Source organism: Ambystoma mexicanum, chromosome 2p (assembly GCF_040938575.1).
Source record: "Ambystoma mexicanum isolate Mex_15411 chromosome 2p, UKY_AmexF1_1, whole genome shotgun sequence".
Lineage (NCBI taxonomy): Eukaryota > Metazoa > Chordata > Amphibia > Caudata > Ambystomatidae > Ambystoma > Ambystoma mexicanum.
This window is the reverse complement of record NC_090923.1, coordinates 1279572722-1279592241: the sequence shown is the minus strand read 5'-3', so window position 1 is coordinate 1279592241 and position 19520 is coordinate 1279572722. Positions and strand designations below refer to the sequence as shown.

Sequence of the window (19520 nt, the reverse complement as noted above, 5' to 3'; positions counted from 1 at the left end):
TCGTGCACATACATGTACCCGTGTGGTGATTGAGCAGACATTTGGCCTCTTGAAGGCACGGTTTCGCTGCCTCAGCAGGTCTGGTGGGGCACTCCTGTACCGCCATGAGAAGGTGGCCAAGATTGTCATGGCATGTGTCATGCTACACAATATGTGCATCAGACCGAATGTGCCCCTGACGCTGAACTGCAACCACCTGACGATGAGGATGAGGAGGGTGGAGATGGGGCAGCACCTCAGGGAGGCAGCGATGCACAGGAGGGACGTGACATGCGTCAGACTCTGATCAACCAATGTTTCTAGCACACATGGACGGGGAGTGTGACATGGAGGTGGCACTCGGGGCACTGTGTGTGTCAGGGACATGGACACTGTAGACTGGTCACCAGTAAAACACACGTACGCAATAAGCAATGTCCACACATGTGAATCATGAGTTACCAAAATGTGTATTAAAGAATCAGGGAAAAGTTAACAAGCCCTCCACCCCACACACCCTCTCCCCCTCCCCCTCAACTCCCACGCACTCACCCTCTCCCTCCTCCCCCCTCAACTCCCAAGCACACACCCTCTCCCCCCTCAGCTCCCCCAAACAACCTCTCCCCCCCTCCACCCTTGACTTCCCAGTGTGCAGTAGCGCGCACCAGTGGTCCACATGGCACCAGCATGCATGGCTGTGCCTACTGCCCTCCCCCTCTTCCAGCACCAGGTGCCCCACTGTCCAATCTGTGCAGGTTCCTGCTAGACCGACGCACAGGGCTGGTCCTAGTAGAGCTGGCAGATGATGATGGCTCAGATTGTCCTGGGAACTGCGGTGGATGCATATCCTGCCACCATTTGCGAGAGGACGTGGCACACTGCTGCGAGTTCCGCACATATTTCCTTGGAGGTGGACTCGATGGCACTTTTTATCGATGCAGCACTGTCCCTGATGTCATCACGTGCACGGGTACATTCAGTAATATGCTGCGTCAGCAGCCCAGTGAGTTCCTCCTTGCGCCTCTATATAGCCAGGATCCCCTCTTGGGTGGTTGTCACTGTGGCGGAAGTGTGAGGCGTTTCAAACCATGACCTGGTCATCAGGCACAGTTGGTGTGGGGCTGAAACTTGCTGGCCATAAATCTGCAGGTGACAGCCCGTGCATGCTGCCATCCACCACGCTGCATGGGGATAGGTGTGGTGAGTGGAGGGGGCCTGTGGCGGGTGTTGGGCCATGTAGCTGTATGTCCCCCTCGTCAGATATGGCTGCTGTGGCAGCCGTCTCACCGACTATGCATCTGCCAGCCGATGGTGTGCCCTCTGCCAATGCCTCCTGGGTGATGGTGGCTGGTGTGGGCGTTGTTGTTTCTATTGTCCTTCAGAGGTGATCTAGGTTGGCCTCTGCCCCTTGAGGTTGAGGGGCGGTGTTCACCCTCCTCGGCCCTGCCCTTCTTCCGTGGTGTGGCACTGGTGTCCTCATCACCGCTGTCAGAATGTGTGCCTGTGGGGGACCAAAGGAGGGAGAGGGTTAGTGATGGGTCTACGGGCATTGGGTATGATTGGGGTGCATTGGGTTGGCTACATTGATATGGAATGGTAGATGAGTCACATTGGGGGGAGTGACATACAGGTTGCCTCACTCTTGGGTGGGTAATGCATGGAGGCATTTGGGTTGCAACACAAATGGGGTAAATCATGCATGTGGACAAGGTGATGCTCTGCACTGCCTGTAGGCAGTCTTGTGCTTATGTGTCTGGTGGACCCTGCTATACATCATTGCACTGTCAGTTCAGGTGGACAACATCGTGGTGGTATTGGCATTGTTTGATTAGAGACACCTACCTGCATCGGCTGATGACGGCGCTCCTCTCTCCATGTCCCCGACTCCCTCTATTGCCTCGGTGCCTATGGTGGTAGCACATACCTCCTCCCATGGTTGGAGTTTTATGGGTGACTCCGCACCTCCACCTGTCGCCATCCCAAGGGTTCGGTTGGCGGAGAGTATACTTAGTAGACGTAGGTCGTACCGGCACTTACGGCATTGTTTGGGTGTGCAGGGTGTGGTGCCGACGGCACGGACTCTCTGGGCGACCAATGCCCAAATCTGCTTTTTACGCAGCAGTGCTGGACGGGACATGTCATTTGCAAACACCACATCTGCATGCTTCTGCAGTGTCTCTGCTAACATGGTGAGCTCCTCTCTGGAGAAGCGCTCCTGGCGCAGCCGATCTCCCGTTTTTTTAATAGCTTTTGGCATCCTGAATTGAAACGGGTAGTGGTAGAGGTGTGTGGGAGTTCTGGGGGTCAGATGGCTCCTGGTTGTGGTGGATGGCAATGGATTGTGTTTTTAAAGATGGCCGCCGTGCTCTTTCCCGTTCCTGTGCGATGACGCTACTTCCGGTTCCGCGTATTTGCGGTCACCGCTAATAGCGGTTACCGCTACTTGAGGTGACTGCTACTTGAGGTGACTGCTCTTAGAGGTGACCGCTGATGCTGATGGCTAGGATGCCGGAGGTGCTATTTCCACTACAGACAATGCCGGAAAGGGGGATTTTTCGGGCTTTTGCAGCATGGCGGTGAGTTCTTTACCGGCATGGCGCAAAGCTTGTGCCCGCGAACTCATAATGGGCCGCTTTTAGGTGCCTATTGCCAGCATGGACACGGAAAATGCGCCATGCCGGTAATGACCGGTACTTGCCGCCCGGGTCGTAATGAGGCCCAGTGTCTGAAAGGGGTCAGAAACCACACAAACCATTCCTGTATACAGTTGCAAATTATCACAGATGTTATCTCCGATATAACCAATCAAGTTGTTAGAGGACAGGCAATCCCTAGATCAGAATTTAGGTTGCCCCCCACCACTTATCCCACAGAATTAAGGGGGGTCACCTCCAGTGGGAACCCACTTGCTGTATCACCTAGGAGGTGTAAAGCTTAGCGGGCTCCCTCTTGGAGAGAGCAGAATAATTCCCTGGATTTGTCACAGAACCCTGAGAGGTTAAACTTATCCCAGTGGGAACGGGGTTAGAAACCAGCCAACATTCAGTTACCAGGGCTGAGGGCCACATACATCTTTGTTTGCTTATAGGTTTGGTTATACCTGGTAGTGACAGAATCTAGGTTAGTGCAGGCTTGCAGATATTTGTAACGACATCCTGACAAAGCACCATTTGGACTTTGTTACAGAAGAGGGCCAAGGTCCTAGGTCTATGGACAGAATAGGTTTATCATTGTGAATAAAAAAGAGACGGCAAAATGTCACTTTCTCAGTCTCCTGATTCTGGCTTACCTAAGTGTACAGCTGCACGTTTGAATCCATACTTGCAAAGTGCATTTACAGTGAGTATGTGTCTGACCAGCAATCTAAAGACTCATGTGCAAACATAGAGGCCACTGAGTGGGTGATGGCTCGCGAGCAAGGAGGGAGCCATGTTTGCTACAGTGACAGGATGGCATAACGAACAAAGGAATCCATCATCAGGGCAGGAAACTGACCGGCTGAGCTGCCTTATTAATTTTGCCTGACTCTTACCAGTCCAAACCATTCAATCCATTAGAGAAAGAGATGCAATACACTTGTGTATTGCAGCTGTTTGTGATGCTGCAAGGAAGGATCTTTGCACAGAGCATACTTGGGCCATTAGCCAAGACTGTGGTGGGAGCCAAAGCCACCAGAACTTTAGCTTGCTGAGGGCCGCATGCCTAGATCCTGCAGCGAGCCCAGAACTTGAGATGCAGAAACTAGAGTTTACCGTGGTCTTCCATGTTCAAAGAAGCCAGACCCTGTTGTGGGCTCAGATTTGCCAAGAAGGCAGAGCCTTTTGTGTGCTCACAACTGTCAGAGAGTCTGTACTGGGCTTGCCCCTTAGAAGGCTTTTAAAGGATGGGGGTCTTAATCATGATAGGCACTGCAGCTAGAATGAGAGTGGGGAATTGCTGCTGACAATTGTCATAGAATCCACTAAGGCCACGCAATGTCAAGTTATGGCTAATAGATGTTTTGATTTTTCTACAGCTTTGCGGCCAAAGGGGCTATCCGCAAAACAAGGAGCAGCAAACCAAGAATGAAGCATGCTTTGGTACTTAAAATACTATGTGACTGAGTGCACTGAAGGAGACCACAGGGTGAGGCAACCCTGTACTCCTGTGATTTAGACTAGGTATACAGACCTGAACTGGGACACCAGGCCTCTTTTAGAATATGATCTCATACTCTATCCTGACATTGGTGGCCGTAGACTCCCGCTCATGCATTTTTACATATCCTTTCCATAGACCCTTTAGAAATTCCACCCCTCTTCCTCAAAGAGAAAAATAAAGTTGTTGAATCTGACTTTTGTATGTTGACTTTGTTGTATCCCCACTTTGACAATGCAAAACCTTAGAGATGTGGCACTGACAGAGTGAAAAGAAGTTATGTTCCTTATTTTGCAGTGATCAAGCGCAGTGGCATAGACTAGCACAAGCGAGCCAGAATAAGAATTACAAATTGAGAGTAGTGCTTGGCATGTTTTCAAGAGTATAGCGCGGTGAAACATAGGAAAGCAAGACAGCAGAAGAGAAATGCATGCCAGGGCGCAGTTGTCCAGATGCCCCAAGAACATAATCCTGAGTCACTAAATGGTGAAGGGGGTTCCCCCAGAGTTTGGGAATGGAAGCTGTGGCTGTACGTTTTATCAAGTGTAGTTGTGCTGACCAAGAGGTGAGGAGGAGGGGCTGATCAGAGGGGAGTCCTTACCTGTGAAGCAAGCCCGCTAAGCAGCAATCCCCCTAGCAGTGGCGGAATGCGGGACCTCACAAGGAGAGAGACTCATCTTGGGGACAATGATTCCTGTTCCGTGATGGAACTCCCTAACCCCCTCATCTTTGAGACCTTGCAATCTTCGAGGTCCTTCAAGAACCAACCTGAGAACACTAGTCTGTTATTTTAATATTCCCTCCTTTCCTTACGTGAAACATAATAAGAAGATGAGTAGGAACATTCAGGGTATGTCATCTCCCAAAAGTACTGAGAAGAGGAATGTTGAGGGAGTGATGCAAATTAATGCTTTAATAAGTCAAACTGGTACTGAGAAGATGTGGCACCAAGGAAGCATGAAGACTAATCCATTGACAGAAACAAAGGACTATGACACTCTGCTTGGGAGTACCCAGCTACAGGACATAAGAAGCAAGGAGGGACTCAATGAGAGAGAGATCCTGTGCGAGGCCGGTCAGTCCCGAGAGGTTCAAACATGAGAAAAAGGAACTGAGCAGAAGAAGCTGGTCCTCGGTCGAGAAGACACCCTGGAGCAGTCGGCAGAACACTCCAAAGTGAGACAGAGACCCGACATATGCAGAAGCTGGAGAGAAGCTGACAATGCCGTGACCTCGGAGAGGTGGATCAGACAGTCCTTCAACTACGCCAGTACCAAAAGGCCTAGAAGCCTGCAGAACCAGCGCGGTGCGGCCAGATGTGGAGAGAGGGAGGCGAAGAGCGTTCAACAAGAGAGAGCGAGACCAACACCCCAGGAAGAACTGGTGACGTGCCTCCACCAGAAAGAAGGTAACGGGATCCACAGGAGACCAAGGTAGGGGTCTGGGCAAGAGTGAAGAATGCTTCTGGAGTTATCTCCCTTGTCATAGTAGTTGCAAGAAAGCCATCAAGCATGAAGAATGCCTCGGGAGTAACCTCCCTCATTACAATAACTGCAATAGAGATATTAAGGACAGAGATTACTACAGTAGTCCTCTCCCTCATCAGAAGGTTTGTGAAATAAAAGCCTCTGGGAGGAACTACAAGTGTTTATAAGAACTGTCACCAGAAACTATCAGAAACCAGCCCTTAAGGCTGAACCGGTTGGACCAGGAGAAGGGAGTCATTCTTATGGCTTCATTTCAGTTTGCTGAAGTTTGATGAGTGATAGGTTCAGAGTGGGATAGTTTTTGACAAAGGACGGACTCTTTAGTTGGACAACCACCCTGACAATGAGCATCCCAGTTAGAATTCAGTAAGGTAGGGAAAGAAATGTCCTTTTCTTATTGTTGAATAAAAACCTCGAGTTGAAATGCCACCCCTTCTTCTGACTTTCCACAGTTTATAACTCTGAGAGAATAGCTCTGGGGAGCGGGCCTATGTGATGAAAGACTGTCCCTGGAGGTAGCTCAGCGGCAACGTTCTCACCTTGGAAGCAAGACGACACGAAGCAACACAGGTTCGATCCCCGGGTCCGCGCTTAGAAACCTCCGGGAATTTATGTGCGTTATAAATACTCAACTAAGAAAAAAAGAAAAAAAACAATTTCTTTTATAGGATGAAAGTGGTGCCAATACTAAATATGGGGTAGAATCACCAATCCCCTTACAAGCTCAAACATGGTCAATCCTGGAGGGTCTGTTTTGGAGGAAAGCTTTACAGCTGCCTAAATCAGCCCCAATACAGCAGATAAGAAGAGAGCTGGCTCTGACATCACTCAAAACAATAGTGGTATGGAAAACACTAAGTTTCTATCGAAAATGTCTTGAGGAAAACACTACGGGTGGATTTGGGGTGTTGAAAAAAGCCCTAAAAGATCAATCCGATGTAATCCTAACAGACTGGCAAAAGTCATGTCGAGGGATCCTAGTGAACCTCAGCGAGTCAGAGGATGACTTATGGATTAACCCAGACAAAACTAAAAAGAAACTATACATGGCAGATTGGATCGAAACCCAAGAAGAAAACTGTAAATATAAAGGTTACGAAGACTTCTGGGCCCAGCCACGAAAACTGAATCAGATCCCGAGCTATCTGACTTTATTCCCCAATTGGTTTTCCGAGACCTTTTCCTGAGATTCAGATTGAACATTTTACCAACAGGAGAAATATTACAAAGAAGAAAAAGGCTGGACATCAGGGAAAGCTGCAGAATGTGCAAAAAAAAAGGGGAGAGAGAATCTCTGAAACACCTCATACTACAGTGTACCGGTTTAAGGAAAGAGCGAGAGCAGTGCTTGGGGGACATCCTTAGAAGCTACACGACAAGGAATGTCGATGGGTGGTGGAGGACTCTTGTAGAAGGAGAAAAAATGAAAACGACATTAGCACTCATAAAATTAGTGATTTTAATCCTTAAGAAACCAGAGGAGATCAACAACATAACCCAGGACTAATAAGATGCTACCAAGCACTGCTACTAAGATACTGTATACCAAACGAAGAATCATGATGAAAGAACGGACATGCTCAGGTTAAAGGTTTCAAATAAGGAAACCACACAATCTGTTTAAATAAAATTAAAAAAAATTAAAAAAAAACAATTTCACAACAAAAACAATACCTGTAACAGCGCCTCGATGCCCGCGGGCTGTGTGAGCGCTTTAAAAAATGCAAAATAAATAAAATAGTGATAGATCCTGATAACCATAAAAAACAGAAATTGCTGTATAGAAAATAACATATTTTTGTATTTCCTTAAAATGAGCCGGACAATTTCGCTTGCAATACACTACAGTCCTAGCTGCACTGCATGATTTTGTCCTTGGTGACAGGAATCACCTGTGCTGAACATGTGAGAGGGATTAGGACTATAAATTCTTTGGTTTTCATTCGATACTTCAGTTCCCGTTCATTTGACAGATGTTAGCACCCTTGGATATATTACCCCCTCTCCCATAAAAACAGCAGTCTCACATCAACTGAAGTTACTTTATCTTTCATCAAATCTTCATTAGAAAGCAACCAAACATATAGTGCTTTAATCAGTTATTTAAAAAATCTTCTGCCATCCTGGATGGGTGATGATAAACAAAGGTTCAATGAGCTAATCATCAAAACCCGATAATGATGTATAATTGAATTCTTGATGACATGATTAGATGGACCCTCAGAACTCCTGTTGCAGTTTGTTTGGCATGCATTTCAGTCTAATAGCTTCCTAGGGGAAGGGCAGGTTTGAACGTTTTATAATAATGATGACATTACTGACCAGTGTGATAGATACATTATTTGACAACATTTAATTTTTTTTTTGCAGACCCTGTGTTTTGGTATTTTGTGAAGGAAATTCTAAACAAGCATGAATTACAGCGGTTCTACTCACTCAAAACCATTGCTTCAGACATTGGGAGAGGGCGAGCATGGTTGCGAAGTGCATTAAATGAACATTCCTTGGAGCGATATGTACATATGCTTCTTGCCGACAAAATCCAACTTAGGTGAGACACTTTACTTTAACGATTTGCACAATACTGTAAACTGTCACAGATGTCTCACAGAATACACCAAACTGAGAAGTTGTAAGAGTTTTTATTTGTTTTCCAATGGGTTTTATGGCCATCCCTTTGCCTCGGCTAGTGAAGCAGCTCCCCCAACCCAGGCATCCCTGATCACAGGTTAGTAAATATTGAATATTGACCCCCCCGCCCTCTTACTGTCTAAGTTCTAACTTCCGCTGGAGATGAAGACCTGATGGCTATTCACATTTTCTATCCATTCTCCCTCAGGGACTTCCTAGACTATCTCTACTCTGTTCAGTGGTATGTCATTCTATAGGGGTATAGGGATGTGCTTTCCAGCCACAGTGTCAGACTTAATCTTTGTTCTATCATGCCCACGTCTTCCTCTCGTTATCTGATGTTATCTGATGTTCTTCTCTCACTACACTCCTCCTTCCAATTCCTCCTTCCTCTCATTCTATTCCATACATCTTTCTCTTTTATCTCTGTTTCTCACTGCCTCAGTCTTGCCTCATCCCTTCAATGTTACAATTCCTTGGATTAATAAGACTTTCTTTCATCAAAACGTTTGAAATCTAGTTTGATGAATAGTAAGATCTATTTAATGCCGCTTACTGTGTTTTTCTCTTTTTTGTTTTCCTTTCTTGTAGACTGAATTTATGTGTAATGTATAAACATGGGTACAATTTCTGAATTAACCTATAAATCTAAAATAATAAAAACTCCATCCTTCACACTACCTTTATCTCCTCCACTGTACTACTCCCTCCCCCGCACTATTATAACTCCTCTGCTCGACTACTTCTTCCTCCAGACTGCTATTACAACTCCACCCGTCACCTACTCAGACACCCTCCTTTCATAGTCACTCCTTACACTATCTCACCTAAACACACATTGTATTCTTTCAAGCACTCACACTGCAGTGCCACTTGCACTCACTACCCAATGCCTCACCTGCTCCAAAAATCTACTTGACAGTTCTCTACATTCCCCTTCCTCCTGCCATTCTCTTGTTCTACCACCTCCTTTGACATCACCTGAACAACCCACTCCTTCCTACTACCTAGGGGCTTTCTTACCCCACTCCATGTCTTCTGATTGGCAGGCTGTCCCTGTCTAATTGGGCCTTCTCTTCCTTACTCAGGAGGGATTACAGACAAAGCAACTTTTGGTTTCTAAGCACAGGATTGGGATTCAAACACGTGTGGCGCTGCGTTGTGTTGCTTCCAAGACAAATGTGTTGTCCCTAGGGTATCCTTCCTCACGTGTGTGCGCCCCTGGGCTGGCGTGCGGTGTGGCTGACCGCTGTGCCTAGTAAGAGCTTCCGTTCCAGTCTCTGTTCCTCCTGTCATGCTGTAAGGTGCATGTACGCTGTTGGCTGCAAGAATAGCTTCTCGCTCTGTCTCTCCTGGGGTTGTTCTTTCTCATCGCAGTACTGTGTAGGGCGCTGCAGCGTCTCATCTTCCCGATAGTTTGTTGGCTGGTTTCTCCATAATTCGGACATTAGAAGAGGAAATTCTGCCAGCATTTTGCTTAATAGGCCTTGAATGATGCAATTCAGTACTGCACAAAAGGGGATTGGCACTTGGAGGGGGACAGTAATTGGGACCCACCCAACTGCCACCATCCTCCTCAGTGGTAGGACTGGCTGTGGATTTCCCCCGTATAGGTTTACCACACTGGGTCCCTATACTCTCTTGACAAAGCCATGCCACAACTATCTTCCAACAATCAAATTCATTCCCATGTTGCACTTGTATAGAACTATGCATCCTTTCCGCCTAGCCTCCTCCTCCTCCTCAATCATTAAATTATACATTATGTTCCTGGTTTCACACAACCCGCAATATTACTTTCTTTACAATGCCATCTACCCCCGGTTTTCACATTATACGGTTTGACAACCCCCAAAGCATCTCCAAATACCATGAAAGAGTAAGTTACTGCTGGACAGATCTGATTGTGCAGCTCAAACTGAGAAAAGACTCTGCATAGCCCTACACTCCTCCTAACATAAGGGGTGACGGTGTGATGAGGCTTGTAACAGTATTTTCCACCTCCATGGGTAAAAGTGTGTCAGTGTGAAGGTGGTAATAGCTATGTATACATTTAAATTCCCAGACAGAAAAAAAAGAAGTTTAAGGCTCATTATGGTTACAGTGCTCAACCTAAAGAACACTGATTCACCATTTATGTTTGCAAGTATAACCATAACTCACCCTAGCCATGCACTGCTCAGGATGTCAAACATCATCGCTAATGGCTTTGTTGATGACATCACGAAAGACCTTAAGTATGGGTTCACCGATTTGGTCATGCTTCATTAATACTTTCCCTAGATGCGGTACCCGGGCACTTTGGGCAGTTTACTGGAATTGGCTTATGGCTGTACACTTGTTTCCTTATCCCTGTTTATAGTTATTAAATATTTCAAAACTCCATGTTTAGTTATCTTCCTCAGTAGTTTTACCCATTACAACTTCACATGTAGTAAAGTTTGGTGCAGGGGCTACTTGCAAACATTTTCAAAGGGGCCAAAACGTTTGGTTTGTTTCTTTGTCTGGGAGCTGCATTGATCGCTGGCCACTGCCAAAAGCCTGAAGTGCCCCTAAACACTAATACCTCCATTATAATGACAATGCTGAAAAATCATTTGTTGTTCTTAAAAGCACATTGAGCAAGTAATATTGATGGAAATAAAACTATGTAAATAAAACATAAAGGCTTGGGCAGTTCTCTCTGGGGAATTTGGTAGTTATTTTTGCACTTTGAAGCACACAGGCGGGTAACATTAGAACTACATGAAATGATGTACATTTCAATTTATAGGCAGGTGCGGAAGTTCTGCCACAAAGAATACTTGTGGAAAAACAGCTGTGCATAAGTATAACGCACTTTGAGCCAGTAACGCCAACCAAAACCGTGTTGGGACAAAAACCGATTTGGCAGAGGTTGAACATCTTAACAGATATTTTCATTAAATGATTGTACTACAGGACCATGTATTTTAAGGCACATCGGGCCGTTGCCATGCATATGAGGAATTACCCGTCACTGGTTGGCGTTATTGGGACTTTTGAGGCTTGCTATATGATGGTAATGCGTGCCTTTGTGAGGCTGTACAGCGACTTGTACATGGCAACTATGAGCTGTCTGGGTGGATGGCTCAAAAGTAAAGTGCTTGCCGTTCACATGGGGCCAGCCTGCCCTTTGCAAGTGTGATACCTACACCAGGGCTAACTACGTCAATTGATCAATCTCGAAAGAATGAAAGCCTATCATAAAATGGGGTAATACCCCTTTTTACAATGATTGGGAGTAGGAGGAATGTGGCATGAACACAAATGATACCAGGCCTTAACTGCGACTTGGGGGTTTTACTGAGGCATTTGAGGCTTCATTTGGCATCTGATTGCATCAACTGGGCATGGGAAGGTTGTAGCTTGCATTTGGTGGCTACTGTTACTCACTGCTCCGTAAATAGGTCAGGAAGATAGATAGATGACCTTGGAGATGATATGTACACATGAATCGATTTTCAGCCTCCACTTCCAGCTCACCTGAGTACAAGACTCAGGCTTCCTCAAGAGAGGGGCTCTTCTTTAAAACGTACCTCTCTGCTGTTTCTATTGGAACAGGCAGAGATGTAACTTGAATAAAAGAGTGGGGAGAACACACACCGCCAATACCAAAGCTGCAAAGGAATACAAAGATATTAGACAGTGCTGAGAAAACAAGTAAGCAATCAAGCACAGTATGGGACAGGAAATACCTAAGCAGGGATTGGAGTGGAAATTTCCCCGGAATGGACCTACAAGTAAAGAAGTAAACCCAAATGAGTGAATTAATCTAATGGATTCTTCCTATAGAGAGTTTTTGCCAAAACTACAGACCTGAATTATGGGACTCTCAAGAGTTAATGATTACCAGGATTGGAGAAAACGACAGGAAAAAATAATAAACAGGGAAGTTAGTACAGGGAAGTAAACCCGGGCGGCACGAGGGTCCCGCTAGAGCCGGGTTGGTGCAGGATCAGGAGAGCGTCAATATGCACTTTGAAAATAAGTTCGTTGAGTGTAGTAGTTCAATGAATGTCCCAAATCCAGTAGAGAGGAATACCAACAGAGCAGTAGGTAAATAAGGTACAATAGTCAAAGATGGCGCTGGCAGAAATGGAAGAAAATAAACACAGTTGGTTACCTGAAACACAGACTTCCCAAACGAGGGTGGAGCAACTGAAGTGTTCCGAATAACTGCTGACGAATGGGTTGCAAAGACAGCAGGAGCAGGGAAGGACAATCCAAGTAACGTTCTGTGTCAAATACCACAAGATCACAACAATGATGAGGGCGTAGAGAAGGCAGTCCAGGGGCAGTCCGGGTCGATACTGTAGCGGTCTAAGAAGTGCCAATGGAATAGGAGACGTAACAATCCAAAAGTTCGAGCGAGGGTCGGAACCAGGAGATCAAGTTGGGATTTCGTGATAAGATTTCAGGAAGGAAGACGGACGTAACCGCAAATAGTAAGAAACACTAATTAGCAGCAACAAGCCCGCTGGAAGACGCTAGTTTTAAACCCGTAAGGGGGGGGCATGCCTTGTTGTACGTCCTTCACGTACGAGACATGTCAGCTGACACGGGGTTCCGCCGTAGCTTGGACAGATGCCATGGCAACTTGGATCTGCTCCACACAGGCGCCTGTGAATGGGACGTACATCGCAGGGAAGTTCTTGTCTGCCGAATTGTAACAACTCCCATGCTTAAGCATTAACTGGCACTACTGTGGCGTTTGAGGCTGTGCGAGACGCATGATGACAATAACTAAACTAAACATGTGAAGCTGCATATTGCATTGGGTGACTAAATGATGCATATAATCCGGTGGCAGTTCTGGGGCATTTGAGGTTGGGCTTGGTTATGATGACAGCATCTGCACATGTTATACTTTTTTTTAAAAACACGTCCTACTCATGTGCAGACACGTAAATAATGCACTTCAAAAGCTAAGCTATATATGGCTTTTTAGAGGCTTATTTGTTATGTTTTTTTTCTTCTCCCGTGGCATACATAATTATGCTTAATTCGTGTTACCTTTTCCCACTTAACCTTAACTGTGGTAGACTGACTTTGTTCCTTGATCCTGAAGACGAAGGTAATTGTAAATCAATTTTTCAGCAGAAAAACTCTAAGCATTTCAATTAGACCTCTTGTCAGCGTCATTGCTGCAGTGACTGGCTTTGCAGCAGACGCAGATTGAAGGGAAGGCCACGGGCCCAGCAAATGGTCTGAAGGGCTGCAATTGGTTGATGGTAAGAAAATCTGTAAGTAGTGAAAATGCATATGCATTTTTGATCGAAATATCACATCATCACTGACTTGGCCACTGGCTTTGTTTTTAAAAAAGCAATCATTATGCTATGCTTTAAATGTACATAAGTATGCTTCTTAGTGTTTGATGATTAAGAAGGTTGGCATTTTCTATCTTTTTAAGTTTTGGTAGCAATAAGTTATGTAGCACCCTTTTTTGGGAAAGTGTACCTATTTCATGTTGGCAGCTTCCTCTCTAACGTAACGCAAAAAGAAAATAACAAATGGTACAGGGGTGCGCCAATGTATTAGCTGTTTATAACCATGGTGCTTGATCTTCATGGATAGGATTCACCCTGAAAACACTTCATTTTTTTAAGTCTATTGTGCTGTGCATTTCCTTTTTTTAGATATGCCAATGAGGTTTGATGTGGAAACCTACCATTACTGCAGAACCTGATAGTTGGTCAATGGTGTCGTGTTAAACCACGTTCGGGGTGAGTTTGGACAGCAACAGCCCACCAACCCGAGCCTTGGGAGGCTTGAGTGAAGCACTAACTTCGGCAAGGACTTAGGGCTGTTAACTGCTCAAACCTATCCCTGAACACTGGGCCTAATGTTCATAGCAGCCTAGGGCGTCAACCGAGGTGTTCATTCTATTTGTGGGAACCCAGCTTAGAGTGACTCGCATTCACAGATTGCCCATTAAATAAACACTACAAAACAAAAGGACTGGCTGTGGAAATAGTAAGAGACTATTTTTACTGTCCCGGACTCCGAGCTGAGTGATGGAGCAGGAGGCATACAGGAAAGTGGGTGTTCGGGGTTGGTTGGGGTGTAGGTCAACGGAGGGGGAAAGCAGGCCCCAGGGGTACTGAACAAGGAAGAAAATGGTGACCTGTGGGAGACTCTTGGGTATCCAAGATGAAATGTGGGCTTATACTGCCAAATACTGTACAGGTTACAAGCCATCTTGCCTGGCACCTCTCCCATGAGTGCTGATGTGAAATGTTGACTGGTTAATGACCGATCACATGACACCAAGTCTCTAGTTTCATGATGTAACCGACACGTTTTCAATGCTTTCTGAAAAATGATGCTTTTTTTCGATATGCATGTCAGTTGTATTTAAAGGTTGTTTCATTGCAGTGTCTTCTATGAAGACTGGTCCTTCATGATGGACGAAGAGCGTTCCAGCATGCTTCCTGTAATGGCTGCTGGTAAGACCTATTTTTAAGAAATGTATGAATTCGAATGTTCATAATAAATGTTGAGTTTCATATGCGCTGTGCAGTTAAACACATTATGAATGGGATGAATTCAGGACTTAACCAACATGAATGACTGACATTTGATTAGTTGAAATGGGCCACGCTGTACTCGTTTTTTAAGGCCTCCATGTGCCCCAGTGCCTGTGTGCAGCCCATCTCCCAGCCCCCTCCCCTGCCTCCATTTCCCTGTTCGTGTGCTTCTTCCCGCCTACCCAACCCTCCCACCTCCCCTGATTGGACCATCTGAGGACCAGTTCCTGGGACCTACACGGCGCGAGCACCGTGCTGGCGCCCATTTCCATTGGGAAGAGGTGAGCTGCAGTCCATTTAGCGACCCTCCTGGGCCACGCTGTACTCGTTTTTTAAGGCCTCCATGTGCCCCAGTGCCTGTGTGCAGCCCATCTCCCAGCCCCCTCCCCTGCCTCCATTTCCCTGTTCGTGTGCTTCTTCCCGCCTCCCCAACCCTCCCACCTCCCCTGATTGGACCATCTGAGGACCAGTTCCTGGGACCTACACGGCGCGAGCACCGTGCTGGCGCCCATTTCCATTGGGAAGAGGTGAGCTGCAGTCCATTTAGCGACCCTCCTGGGCCACGCTGTACTCGTTTTTTAAGGCCTCCATGTGCCCCAGTGCCTGTGTGCAGCCCATCTCCCAGCCCCCTCCCCTGCCTCCATTTCCCTGTTCGTGTGCTTCTTCCCGCCTCCCCAACCCTCCCACCTCCCCTGATTGGACCATCTGAGGACCAGTTCCTGGGACCTACACGGCACGAGCACCGTGCTGGCGCCCATTTCCATTGGGAAGAGGTGAGCTGCAGTCCATTTAGCGACCCTCCTGGGCCACGCTGTACTCGTTTTTTAAGGCCTCCATGTGCCCCAGTGCCTGTGTGCAGCCCATCTCCCAGCCCCCTCCCCTGCCTCCATTTCCCTGTTCGTGTGCTTCTTCCCGCCTCCCCAACCCTCCCACCTCCCCTGATTGGACCATCTGAGGACCAGTTCCTGGGACCTACACGGCGCGAGCACCGTGCTGGCGCCCATTTCCATTGGGAAGAGGTGAGCTGCAGTCCATTTAGCGACCCTCCTGGGCCACGCTGTACTCGTTTTTTAAGGCCTCCATGTGGCCCAGTGCCTGTGTGCAGCCCATCTCCCAGCCCCCTCCCCTGCCTCCATTTCCCTGTTCGTGTGCTTCTTCCCGCCTCCCCAACCCTCCCACCTCCCCTGATTGGACCATCTGAGGACCAGTTCCTGGGACCTACACGGCGCGAGCACCGTGCTGGCGCCCATTTCCATTGGGAAGAGGTGAGCTGCAGTCCATTTAGCGACCCTCCTGGGCCACGCTGTACTCGTTTTTTAAGGCCTCCATGTGCCCCAGTGCCTGTGTGCAGCCCATCTCCCAGCCCCCTCCCCTGCCTCCATTTCCCTGTTCGTGTGCTTCTTCCCGCCTCCCCAACCCTCCCACCTCCCCTGATTGGACCATCTGAGGACCAGTTCCTGGGACCTACACGGCGCGAGCACCGTGCTGGCGCCCATTTCCATTGGGAAGAGGTGAGCTGCAGTCCATTTAGCGACCCTCCTGGGCCACGCTGTACTCGTTTTTTAAGGCCTCCATGTGCCCCAGTGCCTGTGTGCAGCCCATCTCCCAGCCCCCTCCCCTGCCTCCATTTCCCTGTTCGTGTGCTTCTTCCCGCCTCCCCAACCCTCCCACCTCCCCTGATTGGACCATCTGGCTATCATAAGCGGCCTTTCCAGGGCAGCCCCCTGCCCGGCAGCCCCTGCGGCTAAGGGCCCTAAGGCCAAGGGCGGCTCCAACAGAGGCGGCTCCAGGAAGTGTCAGCAGGTGTCAGCAGGGGAAGCCAGGGAAGCCAGCAGACACCAACAAAACTGTGAGTGTTGCATGGGTGGGGTGTAGAGCAATTACTCTACTCCAGAAAGTCCCTGTCACCCTACCTTACCTTCCATAGCGTAGACTGCCATAGACTTAAACAATACATACTTAGGAAGACTTTTGACCACTGTAAACGGACTGCAAATGTTGCCTTCGTGATGCATATGCTAGTGCCACACATCTAGGGAACTGAACTTTAGCTTGCACTGCATCTAGATCGAAATGGGATTGTTAGCATGTGCCACACTCGTATGGAATTCTGAACATGGCTCCGTCGCGTCCAGATAGAAATGTGATTCTTAACCTGCACCACACTTAGATTCTGAACGCTAGCTTGCGTCGCTTTTTCAGAGCCGCCAGAGCACCGGGAGACCACCTTGGCGGTGATTGTGCACGTTACAAATGTCCTTTAAAATTAACTGTGTCTAATTTCCTCTCGGTGTAAAATTGAATTTAGAAGTGTGCCCATTAACATGCCCTGGTTGGCTTTAGAAGTGTGCCTAATATCCTCCCTGTGCAATGTTGAATTTAGAAATGTGCCTATGAGCGTGCCTTGGTTGAATTTTGAAGTGCGCCTAATATCCTCCCTGTGCAAAGTGGAATTTGGAAGTGTGCCTATTAACATGCCCTGGTTGGCTTTAGAAGTGTGCCTAATATCCTCCCTGTGCAATGTTGAATTTAGAAATGTGCCTATGAGCGTGCCTTGGTTGAATTTTGAAGTGCGCCTAATATCCTCCCTGTGCAAAGTTGAATTTAGAAGTATGCCTATTAACATGCCATGGTCGACTTTAGAAATTTGCCTATAAACATGCCCTGGCTGTCTCTAGAAATGTGCCTATTAACGTGCCCTGGTTGACCTTAGAAGTGGGCCAAAAAGCATGCCCTCGCTGAATTTTGAAGCATGCCTAATATCCTCTCTGTGCAAAGTTGAATCTAGAAATGTGCCTAAAATCCTCTCTGCAAAGTTGAATCTAGAAATGTGCCCATTATCCTCTCGGTGCAAAGTTTAATCTAGAAATGTGCCTATTATCCTCTCTGTGCAAAGCTGAACTTGGAAGTGTGCCTATTATCCTCTCTGTGCAAAGTTGAATCTAGAAATGTGCCTAAAATCCTCTCTGTGCAAAGTTGAATCTAGAAATGTGCCTAAAATCCTCTCTGTGCAAAGTTGAATCTAGAAATGTGCCTATTATCCTCTCTGTGCAAAGTTGAATCTAGAAATGTGCCTATTATCCTCTCTGTGCAAAGTTGAATCTAGAAATGTGCCTAAAATCCTCTCTGTGCAAAGTTGAATCTAGAAATGTGCCTATTATCCTTTCTGGGCAAAGTTGAATTTAGCAGTGTGCCTATTAGCGCGCCTTGGCTGAATTTAGAAGTATGCATAATATCCTCTCTGTACAAAGTTAAATTTAGAAGTGTGCCTAATAACATGCCCTGGTCGACTCTAGAAATGTACCTATTAACGTGCCCCGGTTGACTTTGAAAGTGTGCCTAATAGCGTTCCCTCGTTGAATTTTGAAGTGTGCCTAATACGTTCTCTGTGCAAAGCTGAATTTAGAAGTGTGCCTATTAGCACGCCTTGGCTGAATTTAGAAGTGTGCCTATGAGCACGCCTTGGTTGATTTTAGAAATGCACCTAATATCCTCTCTGTGCAAAGTTGAATTTAGAAGTGTGCCTAATAACGTGCCTTGCCTGATTTTAGAAGTGTGCAAATTAAAGCGCCCTGGTTGAATTTAGAAGTGTGCCTGATATCTCCGCTGTGCAGAGTTGAATTGGGTTGCCTAATATCCTCTCTGTCCAAAGTTGAATTTGGGAATGTACCTATCGGCGCGCCTTGGTTGAATTTAGAAGTGCGCCTAAAATCCTCTCCGTGCAAAGCGGAATTTTAGAAGGGTGCCTAATATCGTGCCCTGGTTGAATTTAGAAGTGTGCCTGATAGCGTGCCCTTGGTTTACCTAGAAGTGTGCCCATTAGTGCGCCTTAGTTATATATCCTCACTATGCAAATTTAAATTTGGTTGCCTAATATCATCCCCACTGCAAAACTGTTTTCGCTGCCTATTATCCTATCTCTGCAAAGTTGAGCTTAGAAGTGTGCCTAATAGCGTTCCCTCGTTGAATTTTGAAGTGTGCCTAATACGTTCTCTGTGCAAAGTTGAATTTAGAAGTGTGCCTATTAGCACGCCTTGGCTGAATTTAGAAGTGTGCCTATGAGCACGCCTTGGTTGATTTTAGAAATGCACCTAATATCCTCTCTGTGCAAAGTTGAATTTAGAAGTGTGCCTAATAACGTGCCTTGCCTGATTTTAGAAGTGTGCAAAATTAAAGCGCCCTGGTTGAATTTAGAAGTGTGCCTGATATCTCCGCTGTGCAGAGTTGAATTGGGTTGCCTAATATCCTCTCTGTCCAAAGTTGAATTTGGGAATGTACCTATCGGCGCGCCTTGGTTGAATTTAGAAGTGCGCCTAAAATCCTCTCCGTGCAAAGCGGAATTTTAGAAGGGTGCCTAATATCGTGCCCTGGTTGAATTTAGAAGTGTGCCTGATAGCGTGCCCTTGGTTTACCTAGAAGTGTGCCCATTAGTGCGCCTTAGTTATATATCCTCACTATGCAAATTTAAATTTGGTTGCCTAATATCATCCCCACTGCAAAACTGTTTTCGCTGCCTATTATCCTATTTCTGCAAAGTTGAGCTTAGAAGTGTGCCTAATAGCGTGCCTTGGTGGAATTTAGAATTGTACCTGATAGCGTGCCCTGGTTGTACCTAGAAGTGTGCCTATTAACGAGCCTTGGCTGATTTTAGAAGTGTGCCTAATTTCCTCTCGGTACAAAGTTGATTCTAGAAGTGTATATAACAACACCACTCTGGCATAGCGGGATTTGACAG

At 46.7% G+C, this 19520-nt stretch overlaps 1 protein-coding gene across 4 annotated transcripts in view; it reads left to right on the top strand.

Annotated features, from left to right (window-relative positions):
* SNX29 (sorting nexin 29) overlaps positions 1-19520 on the top strand; it is a 2314491-nt gene that overhangs the window by 411916 nt on the left and 1883055 nt on the right. For all 4 annotated transcript variants that reach the window (XM_069645593.1, XM_069645591.1, XM_069645595.1 and 1 more), the window contains 2 exons: positions 7974-8154; positions 14634-14704. In XM_069645593.1, coding sequence (XP_069501694.1) covers positions 7974-8154; positions 14634-14704 — 252 coding nt within the window. The remainder of the gene's footprint in view (positions 1-7973; positions 8155-14633; positions 14705-19520) is intronic.